At 48.0% G+C, this 17,406-nt stretch overlaps 1 protein-coding gene across 1 annotated transcript; it reads left to right on the plus strand.

Annotated features, from left to right (window-relative positions):
• The first annotated feature begins 14,010 nt into the window (after positions 1-14,010).
• LBX1 (ladybird homeobox 1) lies at positions 14,011-15,696 on the plus strand. Its single transcript, XM_074231916.1, has 2 exons — positions 14,011-14,335; positions 14,930-15,696. Exons 1-2 carry the CDS (start codon positions 14,011-14,013, stop codon positions 15,430-15,432), a joined length of 828 nt encoding a protein of 275 aa, XP_074088017.1. The 3' UTR covers positions 15,433-15,696.
• The last annotated feature ends 1,710 nt before the right edge of the window (positions 15,697-17,406 follow it).

Below are 17,406 nucleotides of genomic sequence, written 5' to 3' on the forward strand. Positions count from 1 at the left end.
AGTTTCAACATATTATTTTATTGACAAACAGGGTAATCTCCAGGTAAACCAAACTACTGACCGATAGTGCTTTGAGTCCTTCATCTGTATCTATAATGCTCCCTCCTTACTTATTTCTACTTCTATCTGTTGAATTCCTTTACCTTATCCTTCAAGATCTAACTTAAATGGTACCTCCTTGAAGTCTAGATACAACTCTATCAGAAATGTTCTATTCTTCCTCAAATCTCAAAGGACTTTGTAGGGCTATTACCATAATCTATTCTATAGTTTATATCTTTTATACAGTTACACTATATTTCTTGCCACCTTCTGCAGGAAAATCTTTCTTGATTGCCCTTACACTTTAATGTTACTGTTCATCATACTCTGTATGTACCTTGTATATTCCTACTTTTATACAAGTTGTCTATCCATTTATAATGCAAGCTCCTTAAGGACAGAGATTGCTTTTCCTCCCCCCCCCCATTATATTCTTAGAACTTAGCACAGTGGCTAGCACTTAGTAATCATTTAATCATTGCTTACCATAGTTCAATTGATTTTTGCTTCCACTCTGCAAGATTTCCAGTCCCACTGAGGTGGAGAATCCTTTTTTTTTTTAAATCTGGTCCACACTACTCTGCACATGGTGTTTTGTTTTGTGCATATATGGAATTTCATTCATTTGGAGGAACTCTCAGCATGGAAACTCATTCTACTGATGCAAATTTACAACTCATCTGTGACTTTATAATCTTAAAAAGTTGCCTGAGGGGTTGTGACTTGTCCATAGGCATATTATAGTTAGTATATTTATATAGGAGGTAGGCTACTCAGGCTCGAAAATGGGTATTCTATCTTCTATCCTATGACTGCCTGTGGTTTACAATAGTAGGTATTTAATTAGATGTCTGCAGTCTGAAGGAGTGAGGTGAGAAAGGCAGGTTACAGCTATCTTTCCTTGAGGTTCATTTTATAATAAAAAAAATCATGATCTATTAAACAATTATGTATAGTCTTCCCCTGAAACAGAATCCCCAAAGGGGAATCGGAGGACCATTCTCAGTATCTAGGTAAGTAAATAGATCTCTGTTCTTAAACCTTCGGTGAGCCTAGCTAGGTAAATGAAAGATTGGTTGAAGTCAGAAAGAAGATTGGGCTGAATGACTGACAGATGAATGGAGAGGAATGACTGCCAGACAGGGGTTGCTCTAGCAATGTAGGAGACAAGAGCAAAGAGGGTTTCTCGGATTGGCAACAGTCTGGGCCCTCTTGAGCTTTGAAGGAAACGTGGCAAAAGAGGAGGAATGCTTTGACTTAAGGGACCAAGTCCAAACCCAAATGTTCTTGAAACCCCTTGGCCTGACTTGGAGTCAAAAAGCAAACCAAACACATTTTGCCTGGAGTAGGAATAAAAGGCTCTTGGATATGCAGTAGAACATTAAGCCATGGAGCCGATAGTGGAGAACCCCATTTTAGCCAGCTAGATGTTTAGCCCCCCAACTGTCCCACGATCCAAGATCCCATGCTCTGGGGCCTGAAGTTCTAGGCTCCCGAGGAAGTTGGGTCAGCTCGGAGCCCAGCGAATCCACAAGCAGACCTATCCAGACGTACAATCCCGAAGAGCACGTCAGGTGAGGTTGGTTGAGCGGATGCTGCCGGACCTACCTACACTGCCCCCTGCCCAGTGGGACTAACAGGCTGCAAAAGAAGGGTGTAGACAGCTAGGGGTGTTCCTGGATCCCTGGCTAGGTTTTTTCGAGCCTTCCTTGGGGTGCCGAGTCTCCAGGCCATGCCAACAACCGTCTGTTGGTCTGCCTCGTGGTTCCTAGGCGCGGTCGCTCCGGAATAGCTATCGCTAATATCCCCGGCTGTGCGGAAACAGCGTTTTATTAAATGCCTCACACAGATTTGGGATAATAAAGATGAATATATTATATCCTTTGCCTCCCCCAGAGTGAGACAATAATAGGAAGATTAAAAAAAACAATAAAGCGAAGCATAAATACAGCGTAATGGGGCTGGAGGAGAGCGGGGCGGGCCGTGCGGGGACTGAGTCGGTGGAGCCCAGGGAACGCTCAGGGTCTCGGGGGAGGATGCTAGGAGCCCCGCCCAGACTCGAGCCCCGCCCCAGCCCTTATTCTGAGCTCGGTACATTCCGAAGGTTCAGATTAATTTTAGCCTGACAAAGACACTGCCGGCCTGGCATCAGTTTAATTCGATAAACATTTATTAAAAGCCTACTAAGTGCAAGGACAGAAGTCCATGGACTCATTACCAACACCTGCAATTCCTTACTGAAAGAACCTCGAAAGAGGTCATCCGAGCCAGTCCCCTGTCTCCAAGAAGTTCTAGCATCACTCTCATCTTCTCAGGGAGAGATTTGTAAAGTTCGTCCAGGTCACGTAAGATCATAGACTGGGACATGGACCGACACATCCAGGTCAGAAGTATTCCCAAAGGTTCCGTGGTGGAGCCAGGGAATCAGCCTCTTTTCTGGAGAGATCCTTGGTAGATTTAACTCTCAGTATCTTCCCCTGCTGTGTGTGAGTTAGGAACACAAACCATCAACAATTTGGGTTATCTTCCCTTCACTCTCTTGGGAAGAGTCTCCCCTGCCTTCCTGGCTCCAAGTCTCCCCGTAAAATTTCCAGAAGGGCCTCCTGAGGTCTGACTTCCATGCGTCCTTCCCTAGACACCGCCTGAAATGGAAAGTTGAAAAATAACTTCAAAGCTTACTTTTAAGGTAAACGTCCGGCCCCCAAAAATGTTATTTTTCTGGGGAAGAGGGAGAGAAGATTCTGTTTTAGTGCGTCCCCAGGATTAGAAATATACTGTGACATAAATCCAGGACCTCAGAGCAAATCTGGGAAAACCTCTTTAGTCCCCCCTCATACCATTCTTTCATCCCCCCAACCCCCTGCTATTCTTATCCTTTCTAAAGACTTCTCCTTACTTCCCCAAAAGGGAATCTAGACTTTGCAAATCTGCTTAAAAAATGGTTAACATTTTCCCAGATATCCAGAGAATTTCAACTTCCAGGTAGATATGAAAACAAACAAACAAACCTGTAGATAGATTAAAAAGGAGAGAGAAAGTGAAAGAGGAAAGGAAGAGAAAAGAGGGTTTGGAGAGAATAAGAGAGAACGAAAAAAGGAAGGAGAATACAGAGTGATAAAAGAGGAAAAGAAAAGAGTTAAGGGGAGAGGGGAGAAAAGGGGAAGAACAAAACTGCTAGAAGAGGCAACGTCTTTACAAAGAACAAAAGAAAACAATTTGGATAAGAGAATTGGAGGTGGTGCAAAGCAGAGAAAGAACCTTTTTCTCATGTTGCAAAAAAAGGGGACAGAAAGGACAGAGACAGAAAGCTGGGTCAAAAGACTTCAGGTCCTCTACTCTCCTCCTTCCTAAGCTCCTTGGTGGAGGTATGAGTGTGTGGGAGATGGATGGGTGTCTGTGTGTGTGTGTGTGTGTGTGTGTGTGTGTGTGTGTGTGTGTGTGTGTATGTGTTTCATCTCCAGGTAGGTATGGGGCTAAGTGTAGGTATGAGTATTTGTGGGGGTAGGTGTGATTGGGAGCTATGATGTAAATGGATCTTTATGTGAGTGAGTTGAAGTATAAGTGCTCAAATGAATGGATATGATTATGTATTACACATATCACTGTGATTTTGTGTGAGTTTTGGTTTGTAATTTGTAGTCATGGAATGATAGGGAGTCGGTGTCAGTGTTTGTAAATTTTTGGTGTGCCTGATGGTAATTTTTTTCAATGGTGTGTTTAAGAGTGTCAGTGTATATTGAAATGTGGAAATGTGTGAGCAGTAGGGATTTAGATACTGGTCTGAGTGGCACAATGTTGGCACTTCCAAGACTAGCTTAGACTTCCTTTAAGCTCCCTGATTGTTAAAGCTGCAAAGAGTAGACTGAAGAATGAAGGATGGATAGAGACTGAAGGAATACCAGCCCTGCTCAAATGAAATAACATTGTGGGCTAAGAAAATGAAAGAAACATTTGGACTACATTCTACTAGGACATTCTTGTTTCTTTCTGGCCCTATTGCCTGAAGAGTTACAAGTATCTGGAACCTGATTGCAAGGGGAACTGAATAGAGCAGAAATGGGTGGGAAGTTGGCCCCATTTATGAGTTTGGAGTTACAGTCTAGGTACCGTTAAGTACCTAGTACTCAGACTTCACTCCCCTGCCCTGTTCAGGAATGAAAGATTGAAAAGAAGTTCCCAGACACAAGAGGAAAAGGAAGGAAGGGTGTGAGAGAGTTCCTTAACAAGACACTGGATTCTTCCCCCATATGGCTACATCTGGCTACAGTTCTACTCATCCTGACAGGGGTGGAGGAAGGAATAAGGACTTCCTTTTCGTTTGGAGGAAGGAAATCCCGGATGATACGAATAAAAGCAACTTTTAGTTTTAAAGTCTGAATTCCCTCTCCTTTGCATCCTTCCCCTAGCATCACTAGTGGCCCAGTCTCAAACTCCAGAGTGCTCCTTCTCTCAGACATGTCCAAGGTCTTCAGAAATCATTATGGGCTGAACAATAGTCCTTAACTTTCATACACTTTCCCCCAACCCTGTGACCCTATCTCTAAAGGGGATGATTTTCTATAGCGGCGGTCAAACAATTTCGGGTCAAACTCTCTCCAGGCCATGAAGCTTCTCAGGTTCCTAGAAGCAGGGCCTTCTCCTCTTTTGGACTCCTTAGGCCCAGGCTGCCTGAGAACCCCAAAGAAGTTTTCCAGGCTAAGAGGATGGTGGCAAGAAGACTGAGGGTGCATCTCCTGGACGTTTCTCCTGCCCCCACCCCAAGTCCTAGACCAGGATCACCGGATCTCTTCTCCCAGGGGCCAGGGTCTTGAGTTTTAATGAAAGGTGGCACTGCGAGGGGAGGGAGGAGCTGGTGACTCCTCTCCCCGCATCTCCAGCCCAGAGAAAACGAGAAAATGCCTAGGAAATAATTTTCGATAATCACTTTATGGGGCCCTTCCCCTCCCGCTCTTTATTGGAACGGGAGCGCGCGGCGGTTATTACAGTGCTGTCTGTCCCGGCTGCAGGCGGAGCGCAGCTCTGCCGCGGCGGCGCTAATGCAATGAGCCTCATTCGGCTTCTGAATTATTCACACGCAGTTTATTATAAGGAGGTCTGAGTCAGGCCTTTCAACCCACCCCCGCCCCACAACACTGAGGTACCATCGATCCGCGCATCCTCAGCTCCAAATGAAGCCTCTAGTTCCCTCTCTTTCCATTCTACCTCCTACCCCTGCCCCCAACCCAGGCCTGCTTCAGCCAAACCCTCAGCCGGGATCCCTGTCTCAGAACTGGTGGTGGGTTAGGGACTTCTGGCTTTCCTCCATTACATATCCTCTCCCGTCCCTTCTCCCACTTGTTTCCTTCTCTTTATCTTAGTGTCTATCTCTGTTATCTCTGTTTCTGTGTCTCATTTCTTAGTCCTTGATGCCTCAATCCTACTCTTATTTTCTGTTCTCGACGCACCCTGAAGCTAAGAGGTTGAGTTGATTTTTAGTCACTGACCAGGGCTCTGATTCTAACCCAGCTGAGGGGTAAGGGTAAGGGTGAGGGCGGAGTCCGAAAGCCACATCTGGAAAATGTCTGCCTCTGCCCACATTCCACTAAATCGGCTTTCATTGGGGGTCTGTGACAAAACTCCTCTTTTGAAATGTAAATACCCTCGGGGTAGGGTTAAAACTTGCATCTGGTCACACCTTAATGTGACTAACTTTATAAGAGTCAAATTGCTTTCTTCCACACATCCTGGCTATATTCTCTCTCTCTAAAAAAACTGGAGTTAGGGGTAGTGGCGGCAGTTTGAAGAATGGACTATTTAAGAGAGGTCAAGGATTAGCTTGGTAAAAGCTCCAACAGTAGGAGAAGTCTCAGGAAGACGAAGCAAGAATAAAGGCCAATAGATGGGAGAAGACCCAGAGGACAAATATCTCAGAGTTCACAATTTAGTTCTTGCCTTAGTCCCTACGATGCTTAGGCTGCCCGAAATCCATCCTTAGAGAAATGCACCCACTGAGAGCTACCAGAACTCGTATTAGATAGCATTCAACCACTGTTCTCTGCCAGGCATTGCGCCAAGGACTGGGGATATAAAATAACAAAAATGCAACGTTTCTCGAATACGTTCCATAGTATCCCTCATGTGTGTGTTTTTGATTACTGTCCTACCAAAATAATCCCAAAATCGAAATATTCTTGGGAAAAAAATAACAGTAAAAATGGGGATTTTTTTTCCCCAGCTACATGGTGGACTTAGGTCCCTTCCTACTAAGTAATTGGGGATTCTGGGATGGGTGTGGCACCAAAGGAGTTGCTGATGTCCTGTTTCTTCCTTCCCAACCCCATCACCCTATGCTTAATTAGAGATGCCATAAGATTTTAAACCACCACTCCTTTTCAAACCTGGCCCTAGCACAGACCCTAGGACATAATCCAGCTGCCACCTTACCTTCATGCAGTCACGGGACATTTAGGGAGTCTTGATATTTCCTCCCACTTTTAACAATGACTCAGGCAAAATTTTTGGTCCTTTTCCTTTCTTTTCCCCTGGCTTTCTGATATTGTCTCTGACTGTTCTTAGTATTGCGTTTCTGATTCTAGACACATTTCTTGTTCTGTCTAATAGTCGATCAATTTTTATTGCCATATACTATACACTCAGTTCCGTGCTCTGATTTGGAGGCCGGGGTGCCAGAGAGAATGAAGAATGGACTTAAGAAAAGGAGAGTCTTCTTCCTGCTTGCCCTTGCCACATATGTGTGTGTGTGTGTGTGTGTGTGTGTGTGTGTGTGTGTGTTTCAATAAAGGTCTGTGCCTTCATTGAAGGATTAGCACAGGGCTTTAAGTGTGGATGGACTTCTGAGGAGAGGGTACATTTAGATATCCCAAGTCTTCAGCAAATAAAAGAAGGAATCATCCAGTACATTCCACTTAAGCCAGAAAGTTTGTCTCCAGTTGAGGGAGGGAAGTTTTCGGGGAGACCAAGGCTGATCACCACAATATTATTTTCAAGTTTAGCTACATCCAAAACTCAAATCTTCTAAGTTTCTGTGGCTCAGACTGTTTCATAAGAAGTGCAGGACTGCCACTCAAAAACAGAAGAGCAGGAACTGCATTGGCTTTTTCCCAGTTCTCTCTTGCCCATGGGTGAGGACTCCTAGCACTTCCTATCCTAGAGAATCTAAGTCTTAAATTAGGGCAGAAGACTTCATATATCTGCATGTCTGATCCACTTAACTAGATTGTGAGTTCCAGAACATTAGAAATCTCTGATTCCCTTGTATATCTCCTTGGCTTCCCAACAGTGAATTTAATAGAGATATCATTTAATTAAATATTGAATGAATGGAGAATGCCAATCACCTCCTCTTTGTCTCTCCTCTTCCCTTTCAACCCTCTTTCCCCCCACTCAACTGGGAAGTCAAGCAGCAAGACAATATATAAGAGCCAATCACTCTTCAATCCTGCTTCAGGCACATGTCTATGCAAGAAGAGGGAATTCTCCTGGTCTGTAAGTGAACTGTTTGCCTGAGAGAGTAGAAACTAAGGAAAGAATTTACCATACTTCCAAGTGCCTTGAAGTAAGATAGTGAGACAAAGATATATACACAACAAAGTCAACAAATCTTTGAAAAATCTTAAAGACACTCTTGGTCTCACTAAAGGAGCAAAGGTGATTTAAAAATAATTTGGTAATGAATGGGACACCATAACCACTAAAATAAGTTCTGACAGTAGCCTTGAGTGGTTTATTAGTAGTTTCTCCTACACTAAGGAATGACTCATTTTTGGTCAGTTTTACACTGCCACAGTTAATCATTCATTCAATCAATAAAATATTTGTTGGTACTAACAGCAGGAGTTTGGCCTGCAAGCCCAACTCCCCAACTCCCTAATATATATGGTCCAGTACCCCTCTAGCAGGAATTTTGAAAGTTCAAGTCCAACCAGTGTTCATAAATGGAATTTTGAAGAGGAAAACATGTAATATCTCTGCTCTTTAGGTGAAGAGAATTGATGGATCCCTGCAAAGGCAGAGCTCAGAGACCCTAGCCTGAAGCTCCCAGTTTAGCTTCCCTTGATTGCTTTCCACGTCAGACAGGACCAAGAACTGGATGAGGGCTACCAGTCCTTTAGTCCGGAGACCCATTAACAGTACTATTCTTCCAAGTTCCCTCTCTTCTGTTCAAAACCTCAAAAATCTCTTCTCTCTTAAACCCCTCCTCCCTCCAAGGCAGAACAAGATTAATTCTCCTCATTCATCAAGTACACACACACACACACACACACACACACACACAGAGAGAGAGAGAGAGAGAGAGAGAGAGAGAGAGAGAGAGAGAGAGAGAGAGGGAGAGAATACGAGAGGAAAAAGTGTCCATGGAGACATGTAGGCACACAATCAGAAATAAAAAAATAAACAGATACATGTATACCTGGACATAAATACTATCCACAAGCACATAAGACCCATGCATATTTTAAAAATACAAACATACAGACAAAGTCTCAAGTACTCAATTTATTTATACTAGGAAAATACCATGATTGAAAACTGGTCAATATCATTTTGACTGTTGGAGAAGGAAAAAAAGGGGGAGAAAGGGGAAATTAGGCGAGCCCTTGGAAGATGAGGAGGACATGAAGTCTGATACCTGATCAGCAGTGCAGCTAGAGATGTTGAAATAAATCAATAGATTGAAAACAGGATTCTGTGACCGTGGCACATACATTCTCAGACTCAGTCTGTATCTGTGATCATGGAGAGTGGAGATTTGAAAATTATTGGTTAAATGACTTAACACAGAAAAGTAGGATGATTGAAACTCAGAAGTGAATTTTTAGAAGGGCATTCATTATGGAGGGAGGGGAAAAGGTGGAAAGCAGGAGGTAAATTGTTAAACCATTGTTGACAATACTATAGTATTTGCTTAAGTTCTGTTTAATTTTGTATCAGACATTTGTGGACTGACAAGGGTTTCTGGAGTGACTTTTGAACATGGGAAATCTGCATCTGGAGATAGTCTTCTTCCTATGCCTAGGTCAACTATGAGTTTCTATATGTCTCCTCTGATATTGGGATCAGAAGTTTGTGGGGAGGTGATGATGTTTTTTTTTTCCCTTTGGTTCTCCAATGGCTTGTTTGGACCTGGTTTGGGAAGTAAATCGGGAAAGAAAAGTAAGAAAGGAGGGGAAATATTGGGCCTTTGCTTAAAGCTCAGAAGACCCTGGCTGGGTGGTTAAGATTTAAGCAGCAATTTAAATCTGTCACTGAACGAAATATTGGGGAAGACAGGTCCACCAGTCACTCAAAGAGTCGAGAAGAATATCCGACTTAGACGATTTAGGACTGGATCCTTAGGGTAGTGCTCTGTAGCACTTTTCAAAGAGAAAGTGAGAGTTGTATCTCTAGAGCTTAGGGAAGAGTTGACTCTGGAATCTCCACATCCTAAGAATGGGTTGCAGGGAGAGAAAGTTCCCTTTATCGGGAGGAAGCAGCTGGAAGGAAAACAGAAGAAAACCTTTGCAAGTGCCTAAGGATGGGCAACCATCCAGAGCCTTTCAGGACAGAAAACTGGAATTGGGCTGTCTTTCCTCATCACTGCTTTTATCTGCTCGCCTCCCCTCAAGTCAGCCTCGTGTCTCTTACTTTACTGTTCCCAGGTCAATGACCTTTTCTCCTCCAACTCCCTTTTCTCCTCTGTCCAGAGTCACCACGAGGCAGAGTTCCAGACTACTATAGATTAAGCTTGGTGGAACAGTTACCTAATCCAGACTTCGGGAGAAAAATCCAGGGAAAGTTATGAGGTGAAAGAAAGAAAAGAAAGGAAAGGAAGGAAGGAAGGAAGGAAGGAAGGAAGGAAGGAAGGAAGGAAGGAAGAAAGAAAGAAAGAAAGAAAGAAAGAAAGAAAGAAAGAAAGAAAGAAAGAAAGGGAGGAAGGAAAAAGAAAGGGAGGAAGGGAGAAAGAAAAGGGGAGGAAGGGAGAAAGGGAGAGAAAGAGAAAGAGAGGGAATAAGAGAAAAGAAAGAAAAAAATTATGAAACCCCAGAAAGAATCTAAGACTGGGATTGGGGTCTAAGGGAATAATGTTCCAACTAAGAACCCTGACCTTCCCTCACCCATACCACCACTACTTTCCCCATCCAGATTTCTGAATCTTTGTCTAAACGGTCTGGTACCCTTCCTTTAGACTCTTGAAGCATTCATCAAAGATTAACCTTCCAACCGATTGAATCTCACTTTTCCTCAACTCAGAGCCTATGGATGAAGGGAAAGGGTCACTCTAACTGGGGGAGTTGAGAAAGGAGAAGGCAGACTCAGGAGAGAGGGGTATATCAGGGGGTGAGGTTCTATATCAGGTCCGGGCAGCACTTGACAGGAAACCTGCTTCCCTACAAATTTTTCCTCAGCTAGCGAAAGACTTCCATTCTTCTCCTTCCTCTCTGACCTTTGGTCATCCGAGCACCCCCAGGAGCCAGCTCAACCCAGAGACAACTAGCTTGCTTTAAAATAAACAAATGAAGAGAAGAAAAAAAGACTGACGGAACAAACCCAGAAGCTCTGATTGGCCCAGCATGCTTTCAATCCTTTCTGAGAGCCAACCCTTATTCAGTCGCCCCCACCCACCCCTCAGTTACACTACCCCAGATCCCGCCCCGGGTCCTTTGCCCCGCCCCTCTACCCTTAACAGTCCCCCACACTTAAACTGGCCGCGGCCCCTATTTCCTTGACTGACTTAAGGGACCACGAACTGTTTATACAGTGATGGACTAGAGATTCATACTTTAAGTTTATAGATCCCAAAGGAGGTCTGGGTCTTGTCCCAGTCTCTCTGCCTAGCAAACCGGAGAGGTAGGAAAGTTGGAGGTGAGGAACTTTTGGAAGCAGCAACTGGTCTCCCACTCGTGTACATCTGAAACTTAAGTTCAGTATTCCTTCTTTTCTTAAACTTTCTTTCTCCAAAAGAGATCAAAGGGAGGCAGGAGAATTCAGAAGGCGAGGACGCCCATCACCAGACCCATGAAGACCAAGAAGAAAAAGATTGTAAAAGAAGGGCCTTAGACCTGAAAATATATGTCCCCTTTGCCCTGAGGCTGTGCAGTCTTAGAGTGTTCCTGGACCTTGGGCTTCATTCTCAGTGTTTACAAACAGAACTGAAAATAGGTCCTGTCATACAGTGGCTCCCCATGCATCCCGGTTGGGGAGTAGGTAGTGTAATAAAGGAGGGAGGGAGGGTCAAAGTACTCTAGTTCCAAGCTCTGAGCCTACCAGGGAGCCCTTCAATCCTACTTTTCCTATTCTAAGTCAAAGTCCTTATCTGGCTTTTGGTTCTATTAAACTCCTCTGCTCTGACCTTCCTCTGGCTTCCATACTCCCTGATCCCTCTCCCTTCTCCATTCCCTCAGCTCCCCCACTCCCAGATCTGTGCCTCGGGTTCAGCGCCCCAATCCCCTCCCTGTTCTCCTTTGGCCTTTCCCGGTCTCACATTCTTTACTGTCTAGGACTTGGAGAGAAGGCTCTGAAGGCCAAACCACATCAGCGAACAGGGAACAAACTCCTGAGCAAAAAGAGTAGAGGTAGAGGGGATATCCCTGAATTTTAGCAGAAATAAGCTCAAAGCCAGAAAGGTTTCGTACAAAGCTTTGGAGAAGAGAGATCTCCCCACTTCTGCACCTTCTCTACATCCTACTCCAGAAAATAAGAAACATGGGTACCCAAATATAGAAAACATATAAATACATCTATAAGTAGATAAAAAATTTACAGAATTTATGCTAATAAACAGACAAAAAAGTAAAGACATACATATAAATATACACAAATATATAAAACACATAAATACACAATATACCCAAATATAGAAAATACAGAAACAAAAACACACAAACATAAATATACGGATATGCACAAAAAAGCCATATTCACAATTCATCCTGCTCATATTCATGAACAAATTTTACCCTCCCCAAAGTCACAAATACAAGTCTAGTTGCCTGCTGCCCCAGGCCCCCAGAAGCCAAGCTGATCCCCGGTTTTGGCCCTCTCTTTACACTTAGTCTCTTCCCTCCCCCCGCCCCCCCCCAACCCAGGAACAGCTGGATTTGGGACGGGCGATGAAATCAGCCCCCGGGACTAGGCAAGGCGAATAAAGGCTTGGTGTTTTGGGCTGGTAGCCATGGTTGGGGAGGCCCGAAGACGGCCCCCTTAGCCCCCGCCGCCAGCCCCCTCCTCCTTCTCTTCTCCCCACCACCCATGTTCCTGGAACACGACCACGATCTGTCCAGTACAATCAAGGAGGACCATCCAGGAGCCCTGGGGTCTCAGAACAACCTGCTCCACAGATCCAGGACAACTCGTTCGAGGTAAGCCGGCCCCGTGGCCTCCCCTGGGATCTTGTCCAGCCCAAATGCCAAGCCCCGGGAAATCTAGCATCCCCCCCATAACCCCAAACAAATCCCGAGCTGAATCCTGAGCCCGACTTCGCCATATTGTTCTGTCTGCAGCAGAGACATCTAAGCCTAAAGTGAGCAAAAAACGGAACCTCATCAAGTATCAAACTGCAGACCACCATTTCTTTTCCCCGGCAGGGATCCCCGTGACCGGGCCAGCCCTGTCCCGCTTGGCCCCAGCCTCGCTCCGGTTCCAACCCAGCCGGGCCTGGCATAGCCTAACCCGACCCTCAAGATTCCAATAGAGTCTGCTGGGGAGCTCCCAGGCAGTCCCTGGCCCACAGCTGCCACCCGAAGGGAATCGAGAGACCCTGAAAGGCAGCAAACGAGAGAGGGAAAGACCCCGAAAAGGGAAAAGGGAAATCTCGTTTTCCGTTAAAAAAAAAAACGTAAAGTCAACGCGGTTCACAGCGCCTCTTTACCTTACCTTCCCGGAGCCTGGCCCAGCGTCCCTCCCAAGCGGCGCAAACTGCTGCGGACTTAACGTGCAAATAATGGGCAATATTATCACAGAAATAAGGAGAGAAAATAAAGATTCGAGGAAATCACCGTTAGCGTCGTGAAGGCGAGAGGAGGGACCGGAAAATCGGTGTTTTGGGGGCGGATGTTTTTTTCATCAGACTGTATTATCCTGATGCAATAAAGCCGGGTGATAATGTAATTTAAAAATATATATGTCCAAGCAAATCGCGCCGCAGAAAATGACAAGCGCATTAAGCATTCTAATTCAAGCCGGCTCCACCTACCAGGCAGGCCTCCTAATTAATGAGGCCCCAACTTAGAGTCGGCTGCATTGGGGGGAGAGAGAGAGAGAGAGAGAGAGAGAGAGAGAGAGAGAGAGAGAGAGAGAGAGAGGTGGGGGAGGAGTGAAGGAGAGGGGGAGAGAAGAGGGAGAGGGAGGGAGAAAGGAGAGAGAGAGAGAGAGAGAGAGAGAGAGAGAGAGAGAGAGAGAGAGAGAGAGAGAAGAAAAGAGAAGAGAGAAGAGAAGAAGAGAAGTGTCATTGCGGATAATTGATTACCTCCCAATCAACGATAACTTGTTAGCAATAGTCAATTGCTCCGTCTCTCCGCCTCTTCTCGCAGTCCTGGATTTGCGCCTTCGCCTCGGCTCCTCCAACCCCTAGCCGCTAGGACCAGGGGCCAGGGGCCGCGGAGACATCTGACACCTTTAAATACCACGGTGGAAGACGAAACTGGAGCCCAGCACGCAGTGTCCCCGCTTCGGCCCGGGACTGCGGGAAGCCCCGGCGGCACCCGCGCGCCCCCTCCCTACGACCTCCTCCCGGGGCCCTGGGCAGCTCTGTCGGCTGCCGCGGTAACCTTGCTTTCGGCCCGCTCTCCCCTCCCCCAGCGAGCCAGGCTGCTTTTCAAGGACCCCGGTGCCCTCCACCCCCACCCCCCCACCTCCGCGTCTGGAGTTGTAACCCGGGCTGGAACTTTTCCCCCGCTCGCTGCGGTTCGGGTGGCGGGCGGCGGGTTTGGCAGCGGCTCCCGCGAGCGCCCATAGCCGGAACCTGCCCCGGCTCCAGCCCCCGAGCCCAGCATGACTTCCAAAGAAGAAGGGAAAGCGTCGTCCGGGGAGGAGCGGCGCCGTAGTCCCCTGGACCACCTGCCACCTCCAGCCAACTCCAACAAGCCACTCACTCCTTTCAGCATCGAGGACATTCTCAACAAGCCGTCGGTGCGGAGAAGTTACTCGCTGTGTGGAGCGGCGCACCTGCTCTCCGCAGCCGACAAACACTCTCCCGGCAGCCTACCCCTGGCCGGCCGGGCGCTACTCTCGCAGACTTCTCCTCTCTGTGCGTTGGAGGAACTAGCCAGCAAGACCTTTAAAGGCCTGGAGGTCAGCGTCCTGCAAGCAGCCGAAGGTAGGACCCGCTGCCGGTCACCGGCTCAGCAGCCCGTCCCTCCCCTGCCCTGAAGCTAGTCAGTGCGAGGCTCCGGCTTCTGCCTCATCCCGAGCTGGTCCAGGCCCTCTCTCTGCACCCTCTCTCTTGCTCACTCCTACCCAGATCTGACCAGTGGTCTAAACCGGCTACTGCTGGGCCCGATCAGGCGTAGATGGGGCTGCATAGTTCGCTACCTTTCTCCTCAGGGCGGGTGGTTTCAAGTGGGATAGGTTTGGGCTTGGTTGGTGGTGCCACTGGAGCCTAAACTCACACGCTACCTTACCCCGGGTGCCTCTGCTCAGAGCGCTGCCTGTTCCTAAGTGTCCCATGCTCAACAGGGCCAGGGGCACCATCCACTCATTCGGTCCGATGGGACCAGGGGCCCGGGAGCCGGTGCTGCCGCAGATCCTGGGCCCAGGCCTCCCTGGATCGGGTCGGAGAGGAATTCGGGGCATACTTCTCCAGGCCCAGGACAGGAGGGAGCTAGGGAAACGACGGGAAAGCTACCTTTGTCCCATTTCCTACCCAATCCTTTCCAATTTCAACCCCAACTTGTCTATGTTCTCCATACAGGCCGCGACGGGATGACCATCTTCGGGCAGCGGCAGACACCTAAGAAGCGGCGGAAGTCGCGCACTGCGTTCACCAACCACCAGATCTACGAACTGGAAAAGCGCTTCCTTTACCAGAAGTATCTGTCCCCGGCCGACCGCGACCAGATTGCTCAGCAGCTGGGCCTCACCAACGCGCAGGTCATCACCTGGTTCCAGAACCGCCGCGCCAAGCTCAAGCGGGACCTGGAGGAGATGAAGGCCGACGTAGAGTCCGCCAAGAAACTAGGGCCCAGCTCGCAGGTGGACATCGTGGCTCTGGCCGAGCTAGAGCAGAACTCGGAGCCTGGCGGGGGGCGGCCCAAATCACGGCCCAATTCACCTGTCCTGCCGGCCGGCCCCCCTCAGGCCCCTGGGGCGGGCCACCTCCAGCTTTCCCCCGCCTCTCCCCTCACGGACCAGCCGGCCAGTAGCCAGGACTGCTCGGAGGACGAAGAAGACGTAGAGATCGACGTGGACGACTGAGTCCGGGGTGGGGTGGGGGTAGGAGCTGAGCGTCCCTTGTTTTCTCCAAACACAAGAGACCCCCCACCACCACCACCAACTCAAATCCTTCCCAACCTCGTCCTCTCTCAGCTCCCCGGACCACGAGATGGGAGCTAGGATCCCATTCGACTTTTCCTTACCTTCCTCCTTCTCTCCTACCTATTCCCTGCCCTTGCTGGACTGTGTCCTCCTCACCCCTTCACCCGCCCGTACTGTAGGCCCCAGGGAGCCCGGGCTGGTTCCTACCCCTCTGCAGCCTGGCCCTGCCTGGCTCTTTCCTATCTAAGCAATAAACCCCGAGACAGCGGCCCGGCTTCAGCTACGGGCCGGACCGACTGCCCGGGGCCTGGACACCAGGACCCGCGCCGGCGCTGCCCATGTCCAGGCCGCAGTTGTCTCCTCTGCTCGACTCGGCAGACCCGGGCTGCGGGTCAGAGAGTACCCCGGAATGGTGCAATTCTATTTGGCTTCTGTATAAATATTTAAACGTATATATTGGGGAGGGAAGTTTCTTATCCTTTATTCCCCATTTTTTTCTTGGAGGTTTCAATTTTTTAAAACGTCTTCAGAAGTCCTGTCTGACAAAAGAAAAGCAAAACCAAGAATTTAAACAAGAGCGACAGAGGGAGTGGGGTGTGAAGGGACCCAGGCCGCCGCTCCCTCCCTCTCACCTCTTCCCGGGGTACCTGGGCCATCCCAGCCCTACTTCACTTAGGCGGAAGATCCAAATTTGCCTTTTTTTGATTTTTTCCTTGCATGTGGTGCCTGTGCCCGGAGCAGGGCCCTTCCCTGCGGGCGATCGGGGTATTTCTTTCCTCCTTTGAAATGTTCCTTTCTTTTTTCGCGCGGGGAAGGGGTGGGTGGGGGGAAACGGGGTCCGACCTGCAAGTTGAAAATCGATCCGTTCTTTTCCTAGAGAGTAGAGGTTTGTTTCCGATGCAATTTCTGCCTCACGTTACCGATTAAAGCTATTTTTACCATTCCCGCTGTGCTCCTGCTGTCCTTGAGAAGCCGCTCCGCGTTTTCCTGGGAGGGCGGCGGCGGCCCCGGGGCTGGGAGCAGGGAAAACGAACACAAAAACCCCAGAGTTCTGGAATGATTCTTTTTTTTCACTTTTAAAGATTGTTTTGCATGTGACAAAGACAGAGACTAGGTAAATCCCAATCTCCCTCCCGGGGCAATTGCGTGGTTGCACTGTTGCTATGGTTTTGCTCTTGGCCCCACTTGGACAGAAATGGTTCGGTTTCCGGTGCGAATTTCGCACACTGTCCGGATTCTGCCCTCGGCCTCTGCTTCCCACAAATAAAATATTTGCCCTTGACTAAACTCAAAGATGATTGTGTTTAACTGAGGCACCCGACCTCCGGCGCCCGAGATTTGAGCGTCCGCAAAATGGTTTGGAGGTTCCTCCTGGCCATGCCTCAGTTCCCCCGACCTCCGTTGATCTTTTTATCTGTCTAGTCCTCTGGTCCTCCAGTGGGACCCGACAATCACCCGGTTTGCCGGGAAGTTCTCTCTGTATCCTTTATGCTCCATTCCTGTCCCACCCCCCCTCCCATGGAGAATTCGGGGAAGGTTAGGGGAAGGATGAGAAAGAAGGGAGAGAAAAAGACTGGCCTGAAAACAAAACAAAACGTCGAAACGAGCTATGAGCAGCTGGGCTTCGCCAGTTCCGGGTAAAAATAAACGGGGCGCATAGGTTTGCACAACCAGGTACGGATATGTGTATGGGAGGGGGGAGAGGAAAAGGACCTAGGAATACCTGAGTATGGGAAATAACTTCGTGGGCTATTTGCGAACCTATGTGTGTCAAATGAATGTGTTCTGTGTTTTGGAGGAAAGGAACCTGCGTTTCTCGTGAGTCTGATAAATGTGCAACTCTTCCCCTCAGCCCTCTCTTTCGCCTGTCTTCTGGCTTAGGGTTCGGTGCATGAGAAGCAAGAACTGAAACCG

Source organism: Macrotis lagotis, chromosome 4, assembly GCF_037893015.1.
Source record: "Macrotis lagotis isolate mMagLag1 chromosome 4, bilby.v1.9.chrom.fasta, whole genome shotgun sequence".
Classification (NCBI taxonomy): domain Eukaryota; kingdom Metazoa; phylum Chordata; class Mammalia; order Peramelemorphia; family Peramelidae; genus Macrotis; species Macrotis lagotis.